The 17,055-nt window shown below is 43.1% G+C and overlaps 4 protein-coding genes and 1 long non-coding RNA gene across 6 annotated transcripts; 3 read left to right on the forward strand and 2 right to left on the reverse strand.

Annotated features, from left to right (window-relative positions):
* Positions 1–551: 551 nt before the first annotated feature.
* Positions 552–3,651, reverse strand: LOC101066183 (putative oxidoreductase YteT). The gene is made up of 13 exons (XM_003963266.3): positions 3,419–3,651; positions 3,261–3,345; positions 3,094–3,167; positions 2,947–3,006; positions 2,679–2,786; positions 2,509–2,565; positions 2,251–2,381; positions 2,096–2,150; positions 1,911–2,003; positions 1,688–1,822; positions 1,289–1,390; positions 943–1,104; positions 552–824 (listed from the first exon to the last, which is right to left on the reverse strand). Exons 1-13 carry the CDS (start codon positions 3,509–3,511, stop codon positions 696–698), a joined length of 1,284 nt encoding a protein of 427 aa, XP_003963315.2. The 5' UTR covers positions 3,512–3,651; the 3' UTR covers positions 552–695.
* Positions 993–2,616, forward strand: LOC115249207 (uncharacterized). Its single transcript, XR_003887918.1, has 3 exons — positions 993–1,127; positions 2,054–2,175; positions 2,246–2,616. It is a non-coding gene; the product is annotated as an uncharacterized lncRNA (long non-coding RNA).
* Positions 3,652–3,927: 276 nt separating the features above from the next.
* Positions 3,928–5,861, forward strand: taf10 (TAF10 RNA polymerase II, TATA box binding protein (TBP)-associated factor). The gene is made up of 5 exons (XM_003963265.3): positions 3,928–4,286; positions 4,486–4,631; positions 4,781–4,845; positions 5,115–5,229; positions 5,564–5,861. The coding sequence occupies exons 1-5, from the start codon at positions 4,163–4,165 to the stop codon at positions 5,651–5,653; spliced, it is 540 nt and encodes a 179-aa protein (XP_003963314.1). The 5' UTR covers positions 3,928–4,162; the 3' UTR covers positions 5,654–5,861.
* Positions 5,862–7,107: 1,246 nt separating this feature from the next.
* ppih (peptidylprolyl isomerase H (cyclophilin H)) lies at positions 7,108–16,188 on the forward strand. The gene is made up of 9 exons (XM_003963144.3): positions 7,108–7,276; positions 13,667–13,731; positions 13,880–13,903; positions 14,344–14,388; positions 14,549–14,591; positions 14,880–14,972; positions 15,379–15,466; positions 15,555–15,595; positions 15,944–16,188. The coding sequence occupies exons 1-9, from the start codon at positions 7,211–7,213 to the stop codon at positions 16,010–16,012; spliced, it is 534 nt and encodes a 177-aa protein (XP_003963193.1). The 5' UTR covers positions 7,108–7,210; the 3' UTR covers positions 16,013–16,188.
* On the reverse strand, positions 9,715–11,485 carry si:dkeyp-100a1.6 (probable G-protein coupled receptor 160). 2 transcript variants are annotated; one of them, XM_011602399.2, is made up of 3 exons: positions 11,345–11,485; positions 10,785–10,998; positions 9,715–10,716 (listed from the first exon to the last, which is right to left on the reverse strand). In XM_011602399.2, exons 2-3 carry the CDS (start codon positions 10,822–10,824, stop codon positions 9,881–9,883), a joined length of 876 nt encoding a protein of 291 aa, XP_011600701.1. In that variant the 5' UTR covers positions 10,825–10,998; positions 11,345–11,485; the 3' UTR covers positions 9,715–9,880. The 2 variants fall into 2 exon arrangements, with proteins under 2 accessions (XP_011600701.1, XP_011600700.1); XM_011602398.2 differs by having other exon boundaries at positions 9,715–10,998.
* Positions 16,189–17,055: the final 867 nt, after the last annotated feature.

Consider the following 17,055-nt stretch of genomic DNA (forward strand, 5'->3'; position numbering starts at 1 on the left):
TTAAGATTTAATGGTAAAAGCTTTTCTCAAAAACGGTTTCCACAACATTCACTCATTTATTTTCAAACATACATTAAATTATTCACGTTATTCCACCTCATTTGGATATTTTCTGACTCGTTTCTAACAGGTGACCCAGGCGAATACGAAGTTGTAGTCAACCAGCGACGCCTTGTGTTCAGAAATGGAAGCGCAACACAGTGCAAAAAAAATGGAAAGAAATCAGAAATGACAAACACTAAAGGGGTTTTAACAAATTACTAAGGGAATTTAGACTGGTTCCTATTAAATATTGTTTCACAGATGTAAATTAGGAGTCAGGACTAATCGGTGGGAGTGAACTATATATTTTTTTTTATCAAAATGAGGATTAAACTGAAATCTGTCAACTGTCAGTGAAGCCAAGGCTTCTAGACCTCTGACGCCTCATGTTTAATTTATGTGCACATAGAAGAGATTCACATTCACAAGGAATAAAAGGTTATTGTGGTGTTGTGTTGTGTTGCATGGAAAAGAGTTGTTTGTGGGTGTGGAAAGTCAGCATCAGGGTCTTCAGATGGAAGATTCATTGTTTATTGCAATCTGCTTGACAAAGTTAACAAAACTACAGTGTTTCAGACCCATTAAAATGGACAAGTCACTGTTTCTCCAACCTTCTACAGGTCCCCTCAACAGCTCTTATTCACCAGTTATTGTCATTTTTGGTTCGTTTCACCACAGTACACCACTCGGCTCTGCAGACGTGAACGCTCGGCCTCAAACACCAGTAAATGGCTCATCAGCGTCTCCTCCGGACCGCTGCGGATGTGGGATGGATCACCGTTCTGCATTCACGAAAACACGCATGGTTAAACAATCAGATGTGCCAGTAATATTAACGGGCAAATGGGGACCTGGAAAAAGACTCTGTAGGAAACCAGGCCAGCATCAAAGATCACTCACCGCCACAGCAGAAATAAAGGCCCTGATGAGGTTATAGTCTCCTGCCGCATGGCCGCTCATGCCGAACTTCTTGGGGATATCATCTTGTCCGACGTGCCTTGTTGACATCTCAGTCAGAAAGTCAAACACGCGGACCTGGTGGCCGTCGTAGGACAGCTCTCCCTGACAGGGTTTCATCAGGACAGGTAAATATCAACCGATTCGCTTTTCAAAAGCAAGGTTTTGGCCTGGGATGGACTGTTTCTGTCCATCCGAGTGCACAAGTGTGTCTCAGCTCACTGAACGCAGCATTTAACAAAATGCACTGCTTTTTAATAGTATGTGCCTCACTGTGTTTTCTTGCTACCTTGCTGCCGTAAATTGTTGTTTTTCTTTGGCATATTTCTTCGGTGAACGCCACCATGGTAAACGCCGCCGTCACCCCCCCCTCAAACTCCAGGTTCACAATCTGGTGAGAAAAGAAGACATGACGTAAACATTACATCTCATTACACGAAATAACAAGGATTTAACTTTATCATTCATCCATCTTCCACCAGGATATCTCTAACTGAGGGGCGGGACCCACTTGGCTCATTATAGTATACAATAATAATATCTAGAAATAAACACCCATTTGCTCCTGAGACCAATTCAGATTTGCCAAATTTTCCTAACCCCCAAATGCATGTGAAGTATCCCTGAGACCCCGTTAACAGGAACCAACACGTGTTTAGGTTACTAATAATACCCAGTCCTCTCCAACCTGATTACTGCAGACGTCATTGTCACACGCGTAGACGCAGCGACCATAAGGTCCAGTCCGCAAAGCCTCAGTCACCGACTCCAGGTTTGGGTGGGAGTTTGCACATATGACTGACACGGGCCAGCCAGTGTGACCCTAGCGCACAAACACAAAGAGAACACACATAAAACGAGGATTTCCTCTCAGGGCGTTGCGTCTGTGCTTTAAACTGTGGAAACTGTACCTGTTTGATGCTGTCCAGGTATATTTTGCATGCAGAATACGGACAGTCCTTCTCTACGGGACAGTCCAGGCAGCGATCTGCAGCACCTGCCGGCTTAAAAACACACCCAGTTTTGCCCCTTTCCCCCTCAATTGTGTCAACAGGTCATCAAATACTTGCTCAGATATTCAGATGCCACAACCCACCTTGTTTTCTGTCGTGAAGAGGCTGAGGGATCCGAACGATGACACCTTCAGACACCTGCAAGTTAAAAGCAGCCCCCTCAGTGTGTGGTCCAGTGCAGCATGTGTTACTTTATGGCATCTGCTCAGCTTGTGTTTTATTATTCCTTGCAGATTACCTGCGTGCTCCAGCCCAGTGATGGATCAGGTCAATGTCGTGGCACGACTTGGCCAACAGAGAGAACGAGCTCTCGGCTTCATTCCTCCAGTTTCCACGAACAAACGAATGAGCAAAGTGGTAAAAGCCCACCTACGACGGGACAAACGTCTTTCAGCAGTCTCAAATGAAATAAACATGTAATTACTATCATGGCTACAGGGAAGAGCCCTGACACATGCATATATAATTCTTTTATTCATATACGGTGCTTCCCTACCGGCTCGAGGTGCTGAATGTGAATGACATCGCCTATAGCTCCAGCATCAATCAGCTCCTATAAGATTGACCAATGAATGCAATTTGTTAGGCCAGAATAAAAACGTGATATTAAAATCCGACTCAAAGCCTTGTAAACAACAACCAAGCATAAAGCAGAGAAATATTAACCTTTATCTTGTGGATGGTTGGATCGTAGCGGAGAACGTGGCCCACTGACAGCATGACTCCGCTCTGAATGCAAGTCTGCACGATCAGTTTGCAATCTTCCACAGTTGTCTGACACCAGAGAAACACACAAAAAAAACTGTTTTTCCATTTAATTCTCATTTTTATTCATATATTTTATTGATTGAGGACAACTTTGTGTATTTTTTCCCAGCATAAACGCACCTAAACTAGCCATAGTAATCAAAGGGTGATCAGAACAGAGACTCACTGCCATGGGCTTCTCCAGCAGAATGTGGTATCCTTTTTTAGCAAAAGCCACTGCAGGCTCCTGGAAGACATCAAAATCAGGAATACTTTCAAATAATAATGAGATTTTCACCTGGAAGAAAGCAATACTCAACTCTTGCATACTTACCTTATGTAAGCGGTCAGGGGTACAAATGATGACCGCGTCTGCAAACTTCTCTCTTTCGACCACAAACTTCCAGTCTAATTCACCAAAAACAAATGAAAGCAGTGGCTGTTATTATAATAGACTATTCATTAGTACTCATATTATAATATGCCTTATTTTATGCAGACCTTCAAATAGATTTTCGCCACCAATGTTGTGTTGTTTTCCAAGTTTTGTGCGGGCGAATTTCCTTGGATCAGCCACCGCAACAACCTGAAAATGCAGAGGCATCAGCTCCTGCACAGTTAGTGAGGACAGCTTCAGGTGCCAGGTCTCTCACACCTACCTTCATGCGCTCAGGGTGGACGGACGCAAAATTAGAGTAGTTTTCTCCTCGGTTACCGGCTCCCACCACGATCACACGGACAGGTGACGTCATTCTGGAAGCCGACACCAAGCAGAAAGCAATTCTGGACCGTAACAACCGGTTCTGTCCCGAACTGCTATGAAACCCTGACAGCAACCTTTCCCGCCTTGCTCACGGGACATAGAACAAATCATAATGTGAGCTCAGCACACCGGACACTTCCTTAAGGTTTAGCAGCCAGGGAAGTGTCGCCCCCTACAGGTCACATTCTGCAGACATCCAGAGAGCACAGACAAAATGCCGTGCATGACACATGCCAGTCCAAGTTAACGTTAACTTTTATATAGATAGAAACAATTGTACGGACACCTCTTGCCCTGAAAATAAAGTACGTAAATTTAGATCGAGTCCGTTGGTCACCTAAAACCTTCGGAAATCTTCGGTTGTTTCCGTCAGGTTCCGAAACAAGCTGGGTCACGTGTCGCTACCAGCTTTGCAGTCCAGCTATGCTGTGTGGTAGCTTAGCTTTCTAACGATAAATAGTGCCTGCAGTTTATCGTTTGAATCCCAATTTGATAACAAAACTAACGTTAATTCCCTGTACAACATTTTATAGTCGCTTATTGGTGGGCGTCATAGAGCACCGGATCGTGTTTTAGACCAAAGTCGGGCGTTTCTTTGTGGTAGCTAGCAAAGATTAGCGCGTTAGCTAACAATTTCACCATGAATATGGATAACGCTGTCACCACCGGAGTCTCATCGACGACATCTTCAACTTCAAGCAATTGCATCGCTAATGAAAATGCAACAGAAAACGCCGGCAGCAACCCTCCTGCCACTAGTAATGGTAAGATTGTGCCAGGCTGGTCTTAAAGTCGGTGGTTGCGTTACATTGTTCAAAACACAAGCGTTAGTCTGCAGAGGCGATTTCTTGGATTGTCGCGTTGCATAACGTTACACAAGTCGGTGCAGATGTGCCTGCTGCTGGTTATTTAGTGCAACACGTAGGCGACAACAGGTTGTTGACTTTGTGCGTTGTGTTTCAGCGTCCATGGTGACACCGTCAGCCGACACAACAGTCTCCAACGGGGTCTATGTTCCTGGAGGAATCGCCAACGGAGATGTCAAGTCCGCCGTCTCAACCACACCTCTGGCGGATTTCCTCATGCAGTTGGAAGAGTACACTCCTACAGTGGGTCTCTGTCTTTACAAAACACTGTCATGTCAGAAACACAACAGCTTTTATTGATTTTTCTTGTCACGTAAAGGTTGTTCACCTCTAAACTTGCTTCAGTGGTGTTCTTGTGTTTGAATCTGTTCATGGCCATGTTGACCTTTCAGATTCCTGACGCAGTGACAGGCTACTACCTCAACCGGGCTGGCTTTGAGGCCTCTGATCCCAGAATGTAAGACAATGACTGCATTATTATGGTTTTTACTGTTTCTCCACTACAGGTGTTTGCACCAGGAACTGATAACTGAACTTATCTTTGTTGTAAACAAACCACATACTAAATCTACCGGGCATTGAGCATTTTATTGCATTTGGTTTGAAGAGATCTGTCGTGGTTATGAAAAGATCTTCTTTCAGCAATATCTTTGGATATGTTGGAACATTTGGGAAAGCAAAAGATGTGATTGTGATTTCATCTGAATGGTTTGTTTTTCTCCTCAGAATCCGCCTGATCTCCCTCGCCTCTCAGAAATTTATCTCCGACATTGCCAATGACGCGCTGCAGTACTGTAAAATGAAGGGCACAGCTTCTGGCAGCTCCAGGAGTAAGACAAAGGTCGGTGTTTTGGTAGCTGGTTATGTTATTGAATAGGTTTTCTCAGGACAATAAAGAGCGGAATCTGCAATTGCCAACAATCTTTTAGATAGAAAACAGAACTCTGCATTGATATTTGCAGCTTCTGTAAATAATACGAGGAATTATTTTGAGTATGATCCATTTGATAAAGACTTCTCAAAAACTTAATGACTTGATGATTACAGTAAATGTGCTCAGAAATCAGAGAATAAACAGTTAGCTTGATGAGTTCTGCTTTAAATGCATCACATGTTGCTGTGTATGACTGCGACCAGCTAATAACCTTTTGACTTATCTGTCCCTCTCTGTTTAGGATAAGAAATACACGCTGACAATGGAGGACCTCGCACCTGCTCTCTCAGAATATGGTGTCAATGTTAAAAAACCGCATTACTTTACATAAAAAAGTCTTTTCTGAAGGCCTTTGTTTCATTTCCCCGTGGTGTCACTTTTCAATCTAACTTTTTTTTATTGTGGTGCGTTAGTACATCATTTGCAAATATTTGTAGTCTGATTTTCCATGTTTTTGTTATTATTTTAACAAACCACCTTTTCAGTCTGACAGTTGTGAATTGTTTAATTTGAGTAAATAAAACGTACAGAAACAGTCATTTACAGTCATTTTTGTGCTGGTCCACGTCTTTGCACTTGTTCACCGTTCTAGTTTTTTTACACACTTTGTGATCTCATTCTTTTTTTTATTATTTGTCACTTTTAACCAATTACCGTAATTATATGACAAAGAGCATCAGTAATGCTAAAGATTAGCCAAATAAACAGCAACCTATAACATTTTAACCTTTCGTGTGGTTAGGTTTGGTGCTTGTAAGCAATATTTGTTTATTTGATTCTGTTTGCATGAATCCAAAATAAGAAAATGCTTCCTGTAAGTCTTTCAGTGTTGATTGATTGATTGATTGAGTACTTTATTGATCCCTTTAGGGGGTGTCCATCAGGGAAATTAGCATCTCCAAAAAAACGTACAGCACTGTACAAAATTTCCCACCACCATTACACACCATAAAACCTATTAAAGATAATAAAAATAGAATAAAATAGGAAATAAAATAGAATAAATTAAAATAGAATTAATGGATGTCCCAGTATTATGTTATTCCAGTGTTGTTCCAGTCCTTCTGTTGCCCCCCCCCCAGTGAGGAGTTGAACAGCCTGATGGCTCGGGGGATGAATGAGTTCCCCAGTCTGTTTGTCCTGTACTTGGGGAGGCGCAGCCTCTGGCTGATCAGGCTTCTCTGGCTGTGGATGACAGTGTGCAGAGGGTGGCGGACATTGTCCATGATGCTCCGCAGCTTGTCAGTAGTTCTCTCTGCCACTGTCACCAGAGGTTTCAGTTTCATCCCCACCACCGAGCTGGCCCGCCTGATCAGCTTCTCCAGCCTGGAGAGGTCCGCTTTTGTCACGCCCTCCACCTCCTCCGTTCCTATCTGAACTGGTCGAGGTCTCGGTCGGTCCCTGTTGAGCTGCAGGCTGTTGTTGTGGCACCAGGCAACAAAGTCCCTCACCAGGCACCGGTACTCCTCCTCAGTGTTGTCCTGAATCTAGTTGCGTAAATTATTCTTTTTACAATTAATTTCAAGTAATTTGACAATTCTAATGTCAGATGATGAACTGGGTTTGGACGTGATTGGAAATGGCGCAGAGGTGACGATTCCCAGAGTGTCTCTACTTAAACTGGCTAAAGCTCTGACATTAGTGTGGAGACCACATAAACAAGCCTTTAACTATTTAACGTTCCGACAAAAGACATTTTCCAGGGAAGAAAGTGCCCAACAGAGGGCACCAATACGTTTCCATTTTCCAATCGCGATTCGTTAGCGATGGGAGGTTTGTCCCAAATGACGAGCCGTAGTTCATTTTCGTCAATGGCTTCCTCCATATTCAAAGTTGAAGCGTGTAGTTGGACAAACTAGCCCTGTTACACTGCTTAAAAAGTGTCATAATGTCCATCCTGCAGTCAAACCCCAGCAACCCAGTGGTATTCTTCGATATTACCATCGGAGGACAGGTGAGAAGAACGTATAATTTACCACCAACGTTGAGTTTACGTTGCTATTACTCTCAGATCTCTTTATTTTTGTGTAAGTAATGTGGCGCTCTTTGTGGTTTTAATACGAAAACACCCCCTCAAAAACGACAGAAATATGCTAAAAGCGGGTTCCATTATATGTTTGAGTTAGGTTATTGAGTATTGAGGTTATAAATGGAACATTGTTCCTCCACATTCAGGCTGTGCTCGCTGATTTATTCATTCATTCATTCATACATACATACATACATACATACATACATACATACATACATACATACATACATACATACATACATACATACATACATACATACATACATACATACATACATACATACATACCACACGCATGCATATACATACGTGCTAATTTTTTTGTTTTCCCCAAAGCATTTAGGCTTTCACAAGATGGAGAGACATATTTCTAAATTCTGATACATTGTCGAAGTGTTTAAATTAAGGTGGCACATGTGACTATTAAAAATCCACAAAGTTGCTTGAAAGTCATTCCTGGTGATTGTTTGACTTTAGTTTATTGGGCATAAACATTAAAAAGTACACTGTACAGTTAATTTAATGGAATGTTTTCTGCCCCCCCATAACAACAGTAACAACATATAAAAACAGTGACAATGTAGGATTTTTAAAAGCACCACTAAATGAATGAATGAATAGTCCACCGCTTCCACCATCATTTAAAAGCCGTGGTTCAGTAACCTGAGCGACCACCTGGCGAGGGCCCAGCTCTGATGCTCTGTAGATGCTTCCCTGACGATAACTGGGAGGAGAGGCTGGGTGATGGATGTCCTCCGTTATACTGAGTGCTTTGTTCTTGCAGCAGCTAGTAGTGATCCTATAGATGCTGTCTTTACTGTTTACAGTCATGAGCTGTGGTATTACCAAACCGCATCTATTGTAGACTATTGTATTGAGCCCTTTTTGCGACACAACTGGTGTTTAGTGACCAGGCAAGTGAGCCCAAGATGCAGATGCCTGTGTCCTTCTCAATTAAAATGTGGTTTTACATTCCAGATGTTTCAGCTCAGTATGTATGGCGAGAGATGCAGCATCATCCACAGGTCTGTTAGAGCCATAGGCAAACTGTAGTGGGTCAGTACTGGCAGATGTCTCATCATTTATGTATGTCTTCGCCACTTTCTCCAAGCATTTCATTACAGTATACCAGAGGCTAGGGGCCTGTCATTAAACCATGTAGGAACCACACAGATTCAAAATGTCTGTAAAAATGGAAGGAAACTGGGTTTAAGAACAGGAGATGGAGTGCCATCCGGGCCAGTCGCTTTACCTGCGTTGACAGATTTATTACCCCTTCCTGGGTCATCCTCTGCCACGTGATGTTTTGTCTTGTTGGGTGACGTCTTGTGGAGAAGCTGTACTGGTGGCTCAAAAGCCTGTTCAACCTGGGCATAGAACCTGTTCGGGTCAGCCAGGAGTGAGGCGGCCATGCTTGTGTTTGTGCAGTCCAGCCGTAAACGCCGTTCAAGTTTGTCCCCATGTTGTTTTTAGCCTTCCTCTGCTCTTACCTGGCTCGCTCTCCTGATTTCAAAGCATCGTATCATTCTTTTGCTCCTATGCTGCTCTTCCATCATTTTAGATTTGTATAAGAGCAAATGTACAAGTTGTTGGATTGGGTAACACAGGTGTCACCACCGTCCGTGCTCATTTAGTTTGCAGTGACATTGATTCATCACAACTTTTACGACATTCGTTTTATAGATCTAGAACGTAGCGGCTGTAAAGTGTTAACATACTTAAGGAAAATTGTACTCTGCATAATTTGCAGCTTTATTGTGGTGAAGTTGGACTCAGTGTCAGATGATTGTCGTACAGGTGCAGCATTTACTGATGTTGCTCATTCTTCTGATGTGTATCCAAGGTAGTTTTCTGTGTCCACTGGCCTGTTTTTCTTCTCTTTTGAAGATGTTTCGCCTTCTATCCAGAAGGCTTCGTCAGCTCAGCTCTTCTGATGTGGCGCAGCCCCTCTGTGAGGCCGTTTGTCAGGGTTTTTGGTTTTCTTGACAAAGTTGATGATCATCTTCTGCTTTTTAATAGTTTCCTTTAGATATCTTCTCTGCTACATCATATTTTTGTTGTTTTCAATGTTAGTTCACAAGGTTTTTAGGAAAGTAGGGTTAGCAAAGAAGCTTAATGTTATTCTCCTAACAATGCAATGAAAATTAATACTTATCTCTATAAGTTTGTAGCTCAGAGATGGGGTTAATTTTTGCTCCTAGGCTAGTTGTGTTAATAATAAACTTTGACTGGCTTTACCAAAGTACATCTGCTCTCGCTTATCTCAATTGTTTTCTTTTGTCCTCAAATGATTGTGTCTCTACCACATTTATGAGAAGCAATTGTCACACCCACAGGTCAATAATAAATTGAGACATGAGGAACAGAAACAGCTTTTATTTATCGAAAATTTCGTTTGGATTAGTAACTATAGAGGTGCTCATCACAGAATCATTTGTGCTGAGTCGATAGTGCAGGATGTACAGAAAATGATGATCTTTTAAACCAAATATTTTACCGATAGACCTGACGGGCGCCACCTTCAGGCTACACTAGACGCACGCTTGTTCTATTCACTTTGGAGGGCTTGAACACAGCAATAGGAAGTCGCTCATCTCTCGTGCCATTGCTCAAATGCCAGTACACGTTCCATAGGCACACATTTTCTGGTAGTTGAGAATATGGCCCTTCCTTATTGCTCTTCGTCCAAAACACGATACCCATGAGAAAACTGTTGGTGCACTCCAGCCACAGAACGTTGACGGTGATGTAGGCCGGCACACCCAAGTCAAAGAGCAGGCAGACTGAAGATATCATGAGATAAGGTATCCAAAAGGTTCCAAATCCCAAAGCTAGGCTGATCCACAGCGGCGGCCGCTCTGAGTACGTTCTCTCCAGACACTTCTCCATCTGCTCCTTGCTGTCGGTTGAGATGAACAAGTCACTGCTGTGGCTCTTCTGTTTTTCCCTCACCTCAGATAACCTGTCGGCTTCTTTTACCCATTGAGGAACACGTGGCAGAAAGGGCAACATCAAACAAATGAAGGCTGCGAAAACAGTCAGAACAAAGAGGGCAATGGGCATAGAGTCGTCTACCTCACAAACTAGAACCTTCAGCTGCGGCCGGTTGAGTTGCTTCGCCTCCGCATTGACATAAGTGAGGGAGTAGACTAAAGCCAGTGTCCACCCCAGTGAAATCAGGGCAGCGTTTTTCAGATATTTCCAGGAGTTGCTGTGGTTGCATAGGTAAGAATTGTGTAAATAGTAGTCCACCAAACCCAGTAGTATAACCGGCAACGGTAGCACTCCATACGTGGCGGCGGCGTTAGCCAGGAGGAAGCAGAGCGGCACCGGAGATCGATCGGCCCCGACAAACCAAACACCTGCCAGAGAACATGTCAGGACCACGTCGGCCAAGACGATGGACAGGCTGCACATGGTAAAGATGTACCTGTAGAGCTTACGGGAGCACAAGTAGAAGGCTGTAGCATCCAGTCCCAACTTGAGAAGCATTAGCACCAGATATTTGTCAGTGTTGTCTGTGTGGCTGCCTGTGGCAGCCACCACCTCATGTAATACAGCCAGCATTTTAGTGTTCTGTGCGTTTCCTCGCTGGCAGCATTTGATTTACAGGTTTTGGTGTCATCAGAACAGGATTGAAAATGCTGTGAAAGACAGGTGAAAGATCAGTGTCCAGCCTGTTACCTTTAGTCAATTACTAAACAACGCAAGGAAAAAGCACCTGTTTTCCTACTTTGCAGAATTTTCCACGTTTCTGAATTCCTCATTAAATCATAGACCGTCTTGTCAGAGTGATCAAGGGTTAAACATTTACTTGTCAGGGACGTCTGGCAGATTTGTCACTAATTTTTACTTCAAGGTTCTGACTTTGAGTTTCTGCACAGGTATCCTCTGCCCAGCAGCGAGGACAGGTAAACCCTGACATCTCAAGCCAAGCAAATGTACAGAACTGAAACAGTCACCTCCCCATCCCCCCAGGAAAGTCCGTACCTCTCTGTTCTGGGTCCTAGTCCCGCAGTTCCAGCTGAGCTCCTGACGTTTGAAGCTTGCAGGAACAAAATCCTGCGGCAGATTCTATGAATGTTGTGTCATTGTTGCAGTTCCTGCTTTAAGCAGCTCGCTGTGGCTCCACCTTCCTCCTCTGTGAATACCAACCACCAATAGGACACGCCTGTTCTGTTTAATTATGACAAGGAGCCTTGTTTTCTTTTCTATATTACCACGGGAGCATCACTACTCCCCATGATAACAGGTGATGACAATGGAAAGACAGGTTCTCCCAACTATTCTTGTTAATCCACACACACACACACACACACACACACACACACACACACACACACACACACACACACACACCCTGTTGTTCCACATCCTTAGTAAATTACGCCACAATACCAGGAAGTCCCAATGTTTAATTTTTTTGGCGAGTAATTGGTGCATTGCCTTTGGAATGAATAAACATACATCCTCCTTCTAAATGTGGAAGAAATGTCAAAGAATATGTTTCCAACCAGTTTCCTCAAGAATCTATTCAGTATTTTGACCGATCGTATGGCGGTTTAGGCAAGAGGAAAGTCGCCTGTAAGATTCATTTTACTTTACTTTTTATAGCATATTTCACCATTTGCAAGTCACAAAATGATTTCTTTGGAGCTTTCTGTCGACAGTATGAGTGTTTAACTCTCCTTTGTTAGCATTTCTATTTATTTTGCAAGATTCTTTCTGCTGAGGTCCGTGTGAGGCACAGTTCTGCAGTGATGTCACGGCACGGACAAAACCCTCTTTTCACGCCAGAATGGTGAAGACACTACTTTGTTGTAGAAGTCGGCAGCTTGCATGAAGCCTCTGTCTGAGGAGACCTGGGTGACACCCACCCTGCTGCATACACACGGCCCGGAGGAGCTTCTGTTGTGCATCCGTTCTGCTTTCCTCGCTTCTTTCTCCCTCCTGTGCATTGGTGTGATGGGTGGGAAGTGCCACAGGAGGAAAGTTGTTTCAGTACTGAGATAAACCGCTGAGATTTGCCAGTGAAACGCCAAGACACTGAAAGAAATGGGTGTGAATATAAAGTGAAAATCGAAAGCAGTCTGTCCAGCTCGGCCTCTTTAGGTGCTACTGCCCTTTTTATTTTTAGACTTGAGTGTTTGTCTAAAGCAGGGGTGGCCAACCAGTCAGAGCCTAAGAGCCATATTTTTTACTGTGTTACCGCAAAGAGCCACATCATACACATGGGCACACATGAACATCACCTCATCACCTCATCCCTTCCTCACACACACACACACACACACACAGACCTCTGCTTAGCCAGATTTATTGTAAATGTCACACACCAACATGATAATGACAGAATTTGACTTCTACAGACCACAGGCCAGTCATTTTCAACAATGAACATTGTGTGCACTGCCTCACACACACAAACGCTCAATTCAACTAAGTCCACAAACAAAAATATAATTAAAATATTTTTCTTTCTCTTACTATGCATGTTGCTTAGTGGGACTTCTGGCATTCCTTGCTTTGAACAATCCTCTTCAAATCTGGCTTGTATTCAGTTCTTTCACATGGGTGTCAGTCAGAACAGATCGATGCTTTGATTTCACGTGTTTCAGAGTAGAAAACAGACTCGCAGACGTATGTTGACCAAATATTGACAGTATCTAAAGCGCAGCCCGTTTGACATTGGGCTATTTTTCCATTGGCACACTTTTCCAGAACTCAATGGCCCCTTCCCTTAAAGCAGGTTTCAGTTGGTGCTCCTCACAAAGATTGATCATCTCCACCTCAGCTGCAGCCTCACCTGTGACCAGCGGGGCTTTAAAACAGTGCGTCTCCACATTAAATGGGGCAGCGAGGAATGCAATATGTGGCCTTTTCAGTTGTAGATCACGGAACCGAGTCACGAAGCTTTCGTGCAGGTTTTCTCGTTTGGCTGTAAATTTTTTTCCTGCCATTTTGAAGGCGAACTTGACACTAATTGTTTACTCTAAAGATCTTGCCCCTACTGAGAAACGTTGCGCTATTTTCATCTAAGGCGCATGCGCTTTTGGCGAAAGTACCGTATTAAACTCAAGCGAAGCGAACACGCACATTAAAAAAGCACAAACCCAAACTTCGACATGAACGTTAGAGCCGCATGAAACCAGGCAAAGAGCCGCATGCGGCTCGGGAGCCGCGGGTTGGCCAGGCCTGGTCTAAAGCAGAGCTACCTGACCAGTTTTCCTGGGGTTAGATATGCAAATCTGTCACCACTGTGGATTTGTTTGGATGCCTTAGACATTACCACGTCTACTTTTGTTCCCTCAGGACGTGGGGCGGATGAAGATAGAACTGTTTGCTGACGTGGTTCCAAAGACGGCAGAGAATTTTCGGTAAGATCTTGCAAATTTGCAGCCCAGGAAATAAACTATTCTTTCACATCCATACATTGTGCAGTCCTGATTGCAGGGATGCACAGTCACATGATTGTTTCTGACTTTTCAAAAATGGGAACTTAAATGTTTTATCATCTCTTAACAGGCAGTTCTGCACAGGGGAGTTCAGGTAATTGAGGGCAGCGCCGCTTCCACAGTAAACGGACCGTCTACAGAAGCACACGTGCATCATCTTGCTTTTAACTGCACTTAAGTGCCATAAGGTCCAAATACGTAAACAACATTGCAGGGTTTGGACTCATGCCCTCAAAGGTTTATCTTAAATTTATGTTGGCGCCAGAAGGATGGTTGACAGAAATACACCCAATAAAGTGTTACACTGATGTCATATTAAAAAATAATAATAAAGTTTGCTGAGACCTTAGACACCTGCCTTAGAACCGGCCTAAAATAAATATTTGACCAAATTTTTATTTGACCAAATATTTATTTTGGTTAAGTGCTTTATGTGTAGGTTGCTATTACATGGAAAGGCTTTGTCACGAGGCATTATGGCAGCACTTTGTATTGTTTTCTTCATGTGTATTTTGGCTGATGTTTATCCTACAGGAAGGATGGCGTTCCTATTGGATATAAAGGTTGCACCTTTCACAGGTAAACAAGCCACAGCAGCTTATTTCAATTAGTGGTGAAATCTGAACCTGAACTTAAAGAGAAAGCCTGATTAAATCAGCATAATCAGATGTGTGACATGTTAAAGGTTGTCAGAGGTTTTGTATACGTTGAACTGACTTGTTTTTCCTCTAAATGGCAGGGTGATAAAAGACTTTATGATCCAAGGAGGAGATTTTGTAAATGTGAGTATAAGCATACAGCATGATTGAACAAGTGGTGCAAATACTTTAGGTATTGTCATAGTCCTGAGATCCTGGTGCTTCAGACATCATACTTAAACTTAACTAAATGGATAAGCAGTTACTAGTTTTCAAACGGGGAGTTTTATGTGTTTTTAATCTTCCTAAAATTGGATGAAATGCCGGACATCGGTGGTCCTCTTGGCCCCCTGGTGGACATGTTGCGAGTTGCAGCACATCTAAAGCGACATTGGCCCCCACTTTTCCATCCTATAAATTTCTTTTTTGAAGGGTGACGGAACTGGAGTCTGCAGCATTTACAGGGGTCCATTTGCAGATGAAAACTTCACTCTCAAGCATGAAACACCTGGTCTTCTGTCCATGGTATGTTGCCTTTTTGTACTGAAATGCGGTCATGAGGCGGGACTGCTTGTGTCATTGAATGAAGGTGTCAGAAATTTAGAAGCCCGTTAAAAATCTCAGTCACTTAGTCTTACAAATTGTGTGTATCTGATATTATGTTGGTTTAACTTTTGGTTTTAACGATACACAGCCAGTGTAGCAGCATTAGTGGAGTACAGGAACGACCGGTCTGCTCCTACGTAATCCAACTTTAAACTCTGCTATCCAACAATCACCTTTGATTGACTTGATATTAAGATGAGTGTGATGCCTCGGCTTCTAGAGACGAGCAGATGTGATGGAAATGTGATTAACTCTAGCTCGTCAGGACAAACATTGTTTTCCAAATGGTCTTTTGTCCATTTTCTTTCATTGTTTCTCCACTCAGGCAAACAGCGGTCCGGGGACAAACGGCTGCCAGTTCTTCATCACCTGCACTAACTGTCACTGGTTGGATGCGAAGCATGTTGTTTTTGGTAAGAACACCCAGAATATTAAAAAACAAACAAAAAACAACTAGCTCTTTCTGTTAATTTATCAGAATATTTTTTTTTACTTTTTCAGGAAAAGTGATTGACGGCTTGCTTATTGTGAGAAAAATTGAGGTAAAGTCATTGGTTATTTTCATTCACTTGGGCTGCAGATGCTTGTAGGTGGGCAACACACATCTGCTCTGCCCTGGAGGTTGGTGGATACCAGCTCGAGGCGATAAACAGTGTTGTGAGAAAGGTCACTGACCTCTCACCTGAACACTCAAATTGGGGAATGAACATTTTCATTTCCCGTGAGCGCAGGTGTGAAGTCTCTGTCTTCTTGGGCGCCGATTTAAACAAACAAACAAAAAAAAAATCACTACTGAAGATGTGTCAGGATTGTTTGTCAGGATTGTCACATTTATCAAATAATTAATTTCTGAATTTATTGACTTGGTTTGGACCCTTTTTCCCTGACAGAATGTTCCAGTAGGACCCAACAACAAACCTAAACTCCCCATCGTCATCGCACAGTGTGGAGAGATGTGATCCAGTGGGCAGGAATCGCACGACAACACGCCTGAGAAAGTGAAGAACGGCTCGGCAACCATAAAATTCTATGTGATTCCTTTGAGTGCTTGATAGAATCTGGCTCATGTTCAATAAATAATTTGGGGGTTTTACTTGTTTTTAAAAAAAATAAAATACTGTGTTTTTTAAGTCTTTCTTTGGAGTCTTTGTTCATTTTTTAACCCTGATTACAAAAAACACAAAATCTAGCAGCACAGACGTTTGGGAGCACCTACAGTGTTTTTGATGCTTTGTCCACATTTGGTCCGTTACTGGGTGCCTTTTATTGGCTAAAGGTCTTTTCTGTTGGAGCTCTATTAGCTTATGAGCTGCGTAGTTTCTACCACCCTCAAGCAGGGACGATAGAATTACTGTCCAGTGCCAAACAGTCCTGTGCTGAACTTATGGCCAGTGCTAATCCCAGCGCTCGATACAAATGCAAACCACTCGGCCCCCCTCCCCAATCCATGCTGTCGCTCTTCCGCCTTGGAACTTGTTCTTTTAACACAAAAGAATCCATTCAAGTCTGTTCCTATGGATGCAGGAAGAGGCTTTTTTTCATTATCGTTTTTTTTTTCTGGGGGGAGGAGGGGTGTCTCTTCATGGGGAGGCTTTCTGAGGTCACTGGTAAAGCCCAGTTTTGTGTGGGAAAACTGGAGCTCAGGGAGCCCTTCACACATTAGCCAGTGCTCATAAACAGTGCCAGTGGAGCATTATCATCACAATGAAGAGGGTTCGGGGTGGGGAGCTGTGTGTGTGTGTGGGGGTGGTTGTCTGGTGTTCAGTCTGAGCGTTGTGCACTTCCAGACTTTAGGTCTCATCAAGCAGTTTACAGAAACCTAAGATCAAATCATAACTCATACTCATAACTGAAATTCTTTAGAAAGCAATAAAAATTAGATGATGTGACAGGAATGGGATTCTTTGTATCTGTCAAGTGGGGGGACGTTTATTCAGATAAGTGAGTTAAACAACTCTGGTTTGTCCCATGTCAGCTTTAATCAGCTGGATGCTTTAAAATG

Source organism: Takifugu rubripes, chromosome 3 (assembly GCF_901000725.2).
Source record: "Takifugu rubripes chromosome 3, fTakRub1.2, whole genome shotgun sequence".
Classification (NCBI taxonomy): Eukaryota; Metazoa; Chordata; class Actinopteri; order Tetraodontiformes; family Tetraodontidae; genus Takifugu; species Takifugu rubripes.

Excerpts from the sequence above, each read along its gene's own strand:
- LOC101066183 (XM_003963266.3), bottom strand. The coding sequence starts at position 3,511 with ATGACGTCACCTGTCCGTGTGATCGTGGTGGGAGCCGGTAACCGAGGA. Across the intron at positions 2,151-2,250 it reads CACTGGGCTGGAGCACGCAG|GTGTCTGAAGGTGTCATCGT; the intron begins GTAATCTGCAAG and ends TTTAACTTGCAG. Across the intron at positions 2,004-2,095 it reads TCTTCACGACAGAAAACAAG|CCGGCAGGTGCTGCAGATCG; the intron begins GTGGGTTGTGGC and ends TGTGTTTTTAAG.
- taf10 (XM_003963265.3), top strand. The coding sequence starts at position 4,163 with ATGAATATGGATAACGCTGTCACCACCGGAGTCTCATCGACGACATCT. Across the intron at positions 4,287-4,485 it reads CCCTCCTGCCACTAGTAATG|CGTCCATGGTGACACCGTCA; the intron begins GTAAGATTGTGC and ends GTTGTGTTTCAG. Across the intron at positions 5,230-5,563 it reads GCTCCAGGAGTAAGACAAAG|GATAAGAAATACACGCTGAC; the intron begins GTCGGTGTTTTG and ends CTCTCTGTTTAG.
- ppih (XM_003963144.3), top strand. The coding sequence starts at position 7,211 with ATGTCCATCCTGCAGTCAAACCCCAGCAACCCAGTGGTATTCTTCGAT. Across the intron at positions 13,904-14,343 it reads TTCTGCACAGGGGAGTTCAG|GAAGGATGGCGTTCCTATTG; the intron begins GTAATTGAGGGC and ends TTTATCCTACAG. Across the intron at positions 15,467-15,554 it reads TGCGAAGCATGTTGTTTTTG|GAAAAGTGATTGACGGCTTG; the intron begins GTAAGAACACCC and ends TTACTTTTTCAG.
- si:dkeyp-100a1.6 (XM_011602398.2), bottom strand. The coding sequence starts at position 10,921 with ATGCTGGCTGTATTACATGAGGTGGTGGCTGCCACAGGCAGCCACACA.